The sequence below is a fragment of the Euprymna scolopes genome, chromosome 25 (assembly GCF_053919585.1).
Source record: "Euprymna scolopes isolate OS-2025 chromosome 25, ASM5391958v1, whole genome shotgun sequence".
NCBI classification, from domain to species: Eukaryota; Metazoa; Mollusca; class Cephalopoda; order Sepiida; family Sepiolidae; genus Euprymna; species Euprymna scolopes.
In genome coordinates this window covers 78230302-78240624 of record NC_136506.1, presented here as the reverse complement: position 1 = coordinate 78240624, position 10323 = coordinate 78230302, and the positions used below count along the sequence as shown (strand labels likewise).

Genomic DNA, 10323 nt, shown 5'->3' with positions numbered 1-10323 from the left:
TTAGATTTCTTCCCATGAAAGAGATAGAAAACAACGTTAAAACCTTCGTCGAAACTGATACGAAACTTATGTATAAATATTCAGCCAAGATACTTGGGCACCGTATTTCCCGTCATCTAAGACTTTTGAAAGAACTTGCATTTGTACATGCGCATAACTCTGGAAGTCTGAAAGTGCGGATAAACTATTTATGAGGAGAAAGTTTAGTAATAGTCAGCTGACGTACTTCCTAACTTCCGGCGTGTCTGCTACCGGAAGTGGTGACGAATCAATTCGTTCGCCTTTTTTCTTTTTCACGCCTATATCTCCCCTGTGTATGTACTTCTTTTTTTAGCGTTACATATTTTCGGTCGTTCTTCTTTTTTTTTTTTTAAATAATCAGTGTAAAAAATTTTTCAGTATTATTTTTATTAAGAATTATTGAAATTAGTTTTTCGTTTTTTTTTTTTTTAAGAATTATTGAATACACCTTTTGTGCTCTTTATTAAAAGAACTATTGAAAACACGTTTAATTTCATAAACATATTTCTGATTAAATTTAAAATAAAATAAAAACTTCTATTTTTTTATTTTCTTATTAAAAGTGTAAATAAAGACTAATTGTGTTATTTTTATCTGGATAATTTCGTTTTTTTTTATTGTATATAAAGTCAAATAAAAAACTTTTATCTTTAAAATAAAAAAAAACGGTTTTATTTTTATACTTTCATAAACATACATTTATTATGAAAAAAAAACTTTTGTTAGTAAAAGTGCAATTAAAAATTGTGTTATTTTTATCTGTATAATTTCGTTTATTTTTATTGTATAGAAAGTCAAATAAAAAACTTTTATCTTTAAAATAAAAAAAAACGGTTTTATTTTTATACTTTCATAAACATACATCTATTATGAAAAAATTTTTTGTTATTAAAAGTGCAAATAAAAATTGTCTGTATAATTTCGTTTATTTTTATTGTGTATTTTTCGATAATGTCCTTTTCTCATATTTTATTTTAATAAATCAATAGAAATATTGGAAATAATAAGAGTGAAGGAACTGATTTGCCTTACCACCGCTTCCGGTAGGAGACACATCGGAAGTTAAGAAGTACGTTGAAGGTTTATTTGACACCATACTAAAGTGTCTTCGGCCTCGTTGTATCAAGGCTTATCAGTACACTCTAACATGAGGATATCCTTACCCTACAAGTAACACTTTACCAGGAGAGTAGAAAATGGATCTTGGGTTTACTTTCGGCAGCCGCGTAACTCTCACTTCCCTTATTTTGTCCTTTAGTCCTCCCATTCTGCCAAATTAGGGGAATTGTTATTTTCAGTTCTCGTTGGCTAGTTTTTAACTTTGAAGTACTATATTATATACATAACTCCTTACACCAATTGACTTCATGCTTTTCTAAAGTGATTTCTATTCCAAAACATCATCATGATGTTGTCGAGTGGCCTTTGAGCTTTTGATAAGTTTAGTTAATTGTTTAGTTAATAGCTTCATTAAAAAATAGCATAGTATTCGAAACCCAAATACGATTCCATTAACATGACTATGTAGTGGCTCATACGAGGAGGAATGGTACACCTTCTACTAGTGTTGTTACACTAAAATAAGAGCACTTATCTGGATATTCCACCAGACCAGATTAATTCTTGTTCTGGAATCCGTCAAGATATAGAGAAGACAATAAGATATAATATAACATAGTTAATGGTCAATTGGGTATAGATATTCATCATGGCGAATTCAAATAACTATAAATTACAAAATGTATATATATATATATATATATATATATATATATATATATATATATATATATATATATATATATATATATTCCGCAAAGGCGAACAGGGTCCAGCACCGACTACACAAAGTCACCACGCTTACTGTGATATATGTGGAAAACTATGCCAATCTCTTGATGGTCTCAAAAGCCATTTGGGTAAAAGTGCAGAAACGGTCTTGCACCCCAATAATGACACTGCAGGCAAAACGGATCGAGTGTTCCAATTCTGTGGCAAAATCTGTCGCCGTTTGGCTGGCCTGAAGAGCCACTTGCGTACACATCCAATTCGAGGGGAGAGTAGGGGGAGGGAACAGAAGACAGGAAATAAAGGAGGTGGTCGCGCTCGAAAACGACAGGACAGGCACTATATATATATATATATATATATATATATATATATATATATATATATATAGAGAGAGAGAGAGAGAGAGAGAAAGTATGTGTGTGTATAAGAAAGAGAGAGAGAGAGTGTTTGTGTGTGTGTGTGAGAGAGAGAGAGAGAGAGAGAGAGAGAGAGAGAGAGAGAGAGAGAGAGAGAGATCTTATTGTCTTATGTGACGAGAAATACGGGGTTTTATGAGGAAAACGGACTTCACGAGTTTTAAAACATTTGTCGTTCGAGTTCCACTACGGAGACTTGCACTTTATAATACATAGAAACGAAACTGTCAAGGAATTATCATACTCATAAATCGACCAAAGATCGAACAAAGATCTGGATAAATATTCGCAGCGTCTCTTCATTTCTTTGTTGGCGTTTCAAATGGTCTGCCTAGTTTCCTATCCGAATTTAAACCATTCGTTTTTACTTTAAACTTCTGTTTGCTGTTTCTGAACGCAATAGATGAAAAGATAGCAAAAATAGATCTCATTACGCTTATTCAACTACTGAGGGCTTCAAACTCGTCGAACGTCATTGAGTCCAACCGCCTCGGCACCTGATGAACAACCGGCAGACCTGAATCTTCCGAGTTGTCATCATCGGAGAGGGTACAGGGAAGAAGCTGCGGACAGATATCTTCGTAGGCCGGCGGTTGGATATTGTTCGAATGTAGTAGTTGCTTTGGGTTATGCTGTTGCTGCTTCCGCGAAGACGACGTAATTGCGATTGTAGACGGTGCGAATGTTGTCAAGGCTAACGACGTCGACGAGGACGTCACAGGCGGCCCGGTGAACGAAGACAAGGTCGGGGCGGTTTTGTTGTTTGTCTCGTGCGTGTTGTTGCTGCTCGGGCCGTTCGAGATGACGTTGTTTTGCGGCCCGAGCGGCGGTAACGGAGTGGTCATCTTCATCCCTCCGATCATCAAGTTATTTATGTGAATCTTATGTACAGCCGGCGGATGCTGAGTGTTGTTCACGGCCGGCCTTGTCGTCGTGATCGTCCCAGAGGTTGTGGTCGGTGCTGTTAAGGACGACAGCGATGTCGACGAGGACGACTTGCTGTGGGTCGATGAGCGATAGTCACAGTTTTGATAGTTCTCGATCGTTTGTTGCCGCTGACCCGCGTTCAGCCCTGTGTTGCCCGTGAACGCGTAGTACTCGTTCGTATGAGAGTTGTTTTGCTGTCGGTTGCGCTGGTTCAGATGCTGCGTGTTGGCGTTCGAGTCATGGAAGTTGAGCGAAGTATCCGACTCGACGGATAACGGGCGCGGGCTCCTCGTGTATTTGGGCGGCGGGTCTATTTTGGGGGCGATGCCTAGCTTCAGCTCGAGACGGTTCCCGCTAGCGTCCTGGGCGGGAACTGGTGTAATGATCTTGATATCATCGCGCCTTTTTGGCGAGACCATGGAGTTCCTAGAGAACGGGTTAATGTTGTTGTTATTGTTATTATTGTTGTTGTTATTAAGGTTATGGTTTATATTAGCATTATTATTGTTGTTGTTGTTGACGTTGTTGTTGTTGCACGTCTTCTGCTGATGATTTTGGTGCGCGACATTGTGGTTTGGATGCAACTCGGTGGGTCGCAACCCATTAGTCGTGTTAGCACCGCTGGCGATCGTATTGCTGTAATTATTGCCGGATTGGGAGTGTCTGCAAAAGCTTTCGTACTGCCAGCCTTTCGAATCAGAATTGTTGGTCAGGTTGCAGGACAGGCTGTCCGATGACATCTCTTTGTGACCGCTGTCCGGAGAGTCCGTATCCTGTTCTGTTTTTGTGTTTTCGAATAGGGCGTTCTCCGGAACCGCGTTCAAATATGTGTTCTCTATCTCGCGGAAGGCTGGCGTATACACTGGACCAGATTGAGGGGTTGTTGGGTCAGGTAACACTGGAATCTGGAACGAAATGATAAGGAAAAAAAAAACAGAAATTAAAATTAATTATCTGAACAAAACCACTTACAAAGATTTAAGCAAAGCAATGATACTAAACCTTATATCTAGAATCCTTATATACATTTTGATCAAAATCCATTATATGATTTTCATTCTAGAAAACGTCTAAAATTTAAGGTATAAGGAGATTAGTACTTAGAAAGCTTCAGTTGTAAATGACCTCACTCAAATGAAAATCCTGCAGTACCAACTGAAGAATTATTAGTGAAGCGTTCCCCAAACCATACAGCTGTTCAGCGTCATATTAGACAGCTTGGAAAGAATCCTAAGTTTGGAAAATGATTGCCTTACGAATTTTCGGCAGGTTTCAACTTACAATTTAAAGTGCTTTCATATTTTTTCTGCATGATTAGCTCCCCTTTCCTGCACGGGAAGGGTGTGTCTACTTTCAATTGTTTTTCTACTTCTCTCTCTCTCTCTCCTTCGTTCTCTCTCTCTCTCTCTCTCTCTCTCTCTCTCCTCCGCTCTTTCTTCTTTATTACTGCCTCTTACCTGTGGAGTCGTTTGGAAAAGCCTCTCTGAGCTGGCAGAGATGCCGTTGACTTTCATTTCCAGATCCTGGATGCGGTCAATCAACTGAGCCACATGGTCCAACAAATCACGATTGTGCAGCAAAAGTTGATGTGCACGAGCCTAGAAGAAGAAGAAGAAGAAGAAGAAGAAGAAGAAGAAGAAGAAGAAGAAAAAAAACATTAAAGAAAAGTGTTTTAGAATAACAAAACAAAAATTAAAGAAAAAAAATTGAAAAAAAAACCCCACAAAATTTATTTAAAAAATGAAAAAAAAAAACCCCAATATTATTAAAGAAAAGATTGTAAAAAATATTAAAAGAAAAAAATTGAAAAAATAAAAAATATAAAAAAAATGAAAAAATAATTTAAAGAAAAATATTTAAAAAAATTATTTGAGAAAGAAATTGAAAAAAAAAATTATTAAAGAAAAAATTGAAAAATAAAAAAATTATTAAAGAAAAAAATTGAAAATAATTATTGAAAAAATTGAAAAAATATTATTAAAGAAAAAAATGAAAATAAAATATTAAAGAAAAAAATGAAAATAAAATATTAAAGAAAAAAATGAAAATAAAATATTAAAGAAAAAATTGTAAATTGAAAAAAAATATTAAAGAAAAAATTGAAAAAAGAAAAAATTGTTAAAGAAACAAAATGAAAATAATATTAAAAAAAAAGCCGATCAACAGTTGAAGATATAAACTAAAAAAAAACGTGCCAATTTTTATTTTCTGTATATCTGGCATCTTGACTCGTTATTTCTGAATCTTGTCAACGGAAATAATGGCTACACGACACATAACAATAAAAGACAACGTCACGTATAACTATCTGATTTGCATTATATCATGTTTTATGTAAACGCTGTGAAAATAACAACCAAGATGTGAAAAGTAATCCGAATAACCTAAACAATACAGATGTTGTATTCAGTTGGGAAGCAGTCTCCTAATATTTTGAGTAAAACTTCGAAAATATGCCAGAATATCAGACATCAAACTAACCACGCAGTTGACGTTGGCAACACAAAAACAGACGAGAGTGGTTGGGTTATCAGGAAGGCCAAGGTAAACATGGGATAAAACGATAAGAGAAAGGGGGATACAAAAAAAGATCTGACCAGAGACAGGTAAGTTTTGAAGCTGTTTAACACATGCCAGTATGTAAAACTGACGCTAAATTGTCACCGCTACCGACGTTGACAATGTAAGTGGAGTAAATAAAGACCTGGGCGGAAATAGATGAGTTTTGATGCCAATTTCTAAGAGCCATCCATCAGAGGCCAGCATGTAGAACTGGCATTAAACTTATTATTATTATTATTATTATTATTATTATTATTATTATTATTATTATTATTACTACTACCGTACTTTGAGGTAACTGCGCGAACTAGCTAAAAGTGCTCTTTTGGCAACCAGAGAACTTGTTTGGCACAATTACCCCCGGATTTGGCGCAATTATCCCAAACTACGGTGTTATTATTATTATTATTATTATTGTGATGATGATGATGATGATGATGATGATGATGATGATGATGATTACTATTATTATGATAGTGATGATTATTATGACTATTATTAAGATGACGATGATTATTATTACTATTATGATTATTATTATTATTATGAAAGTGATTATTATTATTTTTATTATTAATATTATTATTATTATTATTATTATTATTATGATAGTGATTATTATTATTATTATTATGATAGTGATTATTATTATTATTATTATTATTATTATTATTATTATTATCATCATTATTATTATTATTATGATAGTGATTATTATTATTATTATTATTATTATTATTATGATAGTGATTATTATTATTATTATTATTATGATAGTGATTATTATTATCATTATTATTATGATAGTGATTATTATTATTATCATTATTATTATTATTATTATTATTATTATTATTATTGTAATTATGATGATGATAACAAGGATCGAACGCAGCAGATCGACGTTTCTGTCTTCCGTTGACTGACGGACTCACCTGTGCTTCGATACGCGCAGCTGTCTCTGCGGCCAACTGATCTTTTAGCAAATGCACCTGTGCGATGGCCACCTGCGTCTGTTGCTGCTGCTGTTCGAGTTGCTGCCGCAGCAACTGCACTTGATGATGTCGACTGAGGGGCAACGAGGGTTCGGGTTGACTGTAATCGCCAAGCAACACGGGAGAGCTCAAGGGTGAGATGATCGTTGTTCCGCTGGTGACACTGCCCACTGCGCTAACACTCAACGTACTGCTCATCCCCCCACTACCGATATTCTAAAGAAGAAGAAACAATAAAAAAATTATATTCAAACATAAAAAAATTGAATTATTGTTAGTGTAGTCAATTATAACTACGTTAATAATAAACAATACTATAAAGACTACATTAACAAACTATAATAAATACATAACACTAAACAATGCTACCTTAAAAACGTTAACAATAAACAATACTAATACAACATCGATAACAAAACATAATACTACAATAATTACGTTCACAATAAATAATACTACAAAAATTACGTTCACAATAAATAATATTACAATAATTACGTTCACAAATAATATACGAATAATTATGTCAACAATAAATAACATACCAATAATTAGTTCACAAAAATAATACTACAATAATTACGTTCACAATAAATAATACTACAATAATTACGTTCACAATAGATAATATACGAATAATTATGTCAACAATAAATAATATACCAATAATTAAGTTCACAAAAATAATACTACAATAATTACGTTCACAATATATAATATACCAATAATTACGTTCACAATAAATAATATACAAATAATTATGTCAACAATAAATAATATACCAATAATTAAGTTCACAAAAAATAATACAATAATTACGTTCACAATAAATAATGCTACAATAATCATGTTCACAATAAATAATATACGAATAGTTATGTCAACAATAAATAATATACCAATAATTAAGTTAACAATAAATAATGCTATAAGGACGTTAACATTAAATATTACTAATATAATACGTTAACAATAAATAATATTACAATAATTATGTTAACAATAAATAATGTTAAACTATCTACGTTAACAATAAATAATAATTATATAATACGTTAACAATAAATAATATTAAAATAATTACGTTAACAATAAATAATACTAGAATAATTACGTTAGCATTGAATAATATAAAAATAAATACGTTAATCATGAATAATATTAATATAATACATTAACAATAACTAGTACTAAATAAGTACGTTAGCAACAAATAATAATACAATAATTACGTTAACAATAAATAATATTAATGTAACACGTTAACAATAATTAATACTAAAATGACTATAAATAATACTATAATAAGTACATTAAAGGTAAATAATATTAATATAATATGTTAACAATAAACACTACTGAAATAACTACGTTAACAATAAATGATATTAATATAATACGTTAACAATAAATAATATTAATATGATACGTTAACAATAATTAATACTAAAATAACTATAAATAATACTATAATAAGTACATTAAAAGTAAATAATATTAATATAATATGTTAACAATAAACACTACTGAAATAACTACGTTAACAATAAATAATACTACAATAATTGTGTTTACCATAAGTAATACTAAAATAATTACGTTAACAACAAACAGTACTAATATAACAACGTTTATAATAAACCATACTACAATAAGTACGTTAACAATAACTACATTAATTACAATATTAGAATTCTTTTTACTAGTAGGACGCGTGGAAATTTCACGGAATGAGAAATATATTAGATCAATGTTTGAGAAAGCTAATACTTTTTTGGAGAACGCAAAAAATAGTTTTTTTAAACAGAAAAACTAATAACACGTAGGACATACGAGTTTATTAACATTTCTATGAAAAGTGTGTCCATTGCATTTTACATATAAAATTGACCCCAAATGAAATAGGTCCTGGATATGACCTAAAACTATATTGCGGGCCTTGGGGAGTGTGGAGCCACCCTTTAATTGCCATTGCTCCCAGGTCCACTCTGACCCGGAGTGGTAGGACCTGTTAGGGTCCCAACTATGGGTTAAATAGAATCTGACTTAAAAAAAATACTCCATTAAAAATCGTTCCTCAAAATAACTAGATTCGGCATTAAATAACCTGAAAAAGGTTGATATGCCGTAAAACAAAAACAACCAACCAACCAAATGAAATAAATTAAAAAGTACTAATAAATACCCAGACAGTAATATTGTTGTGCTACATAGTTCAATACAAATAATAGAGGCAATCTTTGATTTACTCCTTCAGTCCAGCACCTCTTGGCAGAGAGTGTGATTTTCCCCTGTTTCTTTCAAATGTTCCCTTTTTTACGCAGCGTTCCGCTGACTACTTTGGTGAAGAACCGCTGCACGTCGAAATTACTATGAGTTCCTTTCACATTATTACAACAATGATCATATATTATTACAATGATATTCGAAAATAAGTTTACATCAAAGGGAGGTCACTCTCATATTCTTGTTCAGAGTTGTTAGATTGGCCCTTTTTTTAACTCACAAATTCGCGAATTTGGCCTCTTTTAAAAACGATTTGGCCTCTAAAATTGTATTCGGCTTTTTTCAAAACGTAACGTACTGACTAACCAAGGCTAAAACAAGCATAAGATTATTATACAGATGGACAATATTTTTACCTATATTTACATTTGCAACGATGTTTTAATTAATATATGCGTTTATATCGTTAACGTTTCAATTAATATATACGTTAATATCATTAACTACTGCGAATTAATGTTGTTAACTAGTAAAAATATTAATATTATTAATGTTCCTATTTATTTGCCTCACCACAAGGGCAGACTTAGACCCAAGGTCAGTTTTTAATGTGGGGAAAATCCAGCCCCCCCCCAAAAGGGCATTCTGGATAGGAACAAAAATAAAAAAAAATTGTCTTAGTCTAGAAGGATTCCTCCTCCACTGATCGAGGTAAAGAAAAAGGCGAAGTGTAATATCAGAACAGATACTACACTTTGTTATTATCCGAAAGGTCAATAACAGTAACTTAATGTTGTTAGCTATTAAACGATAGCAATATCAAATAAATATCGGTTATAATATTAATTACGTTGTTGCAAATATTAATTTTGTTTGATACGATGTTTTTTAAATGTTATTATCGCTAACCATCTGAATGTTTGCAGTGATGTTGTAACTATTGAAACCATTAATAACTATTAAGTTAATGAGAAAAATAAATAAATATTTGTTCTAACTCGTTCTTGCCAACTATTAATATCGTAAACTACGATGTTGCAAATATTAATATCGTTAATTCATCCATTCAGTTGGTGTCTTGCTTAGTACAGGCACTGGCGGTTGTGACTCCATTTATCTATCTCCTTCGGGGCATTCATGAGTTCATTGTTGCTCATAAATTAGAACCCCATTAACGCTGTTTCTCGAAAGTATTTTGATGTATTGCTACAGTATTCTTTGCAGTTGTACATACAGTAGGTTGCAGTTTCTTTCTGTCCGAGCAATGCCCATACTGGGTGATAGTCATGACCATTGTACCAAGAGGTATCTTCTGCTCAGCACAACGAGATAGGAAACCATGAACAGAATTATTTCTGTTTGCTTCCGTATTAGATCAGTCATTT

At 32.5% G+C, this 10323-nt stretch overlaps 1 protein-coding gene across 16 annotated transcripts in view; it reads right to left on the bottom strand.

Annotated features, from left to right (window-relative positions):
* Positions 1–2524: 2524 nt before the first annotated feature.
* Positions 2525–10323, bottom strand: part of LOC145247446 (uncharacterized) — a 580790-nt gene continuing 572991 nt past the window's right edge. For all 16 annotated transcript variants that reach the window (XM_080109216.1, XM_080109219.1, XM_080109217.1 and 13 more), the window contains 3 exons: positions 6653–6928; positions 4613–4753; positions 2525–4060 (listed from right to left, as the gene is read on the bottom strand). In XM_080109216.1, the coding sequence (XP_079965342.1) occupies positions 2669–4060; positions 4613–4753; positions 6653–6928 (1809 nt within the window). In that variant the 3' untranslated portion in view covers positions 2525–2668. The remainder of the gene's footprint in view (positions 4061–4612; positions 4754–6652; positions 6929–10323) is intronic.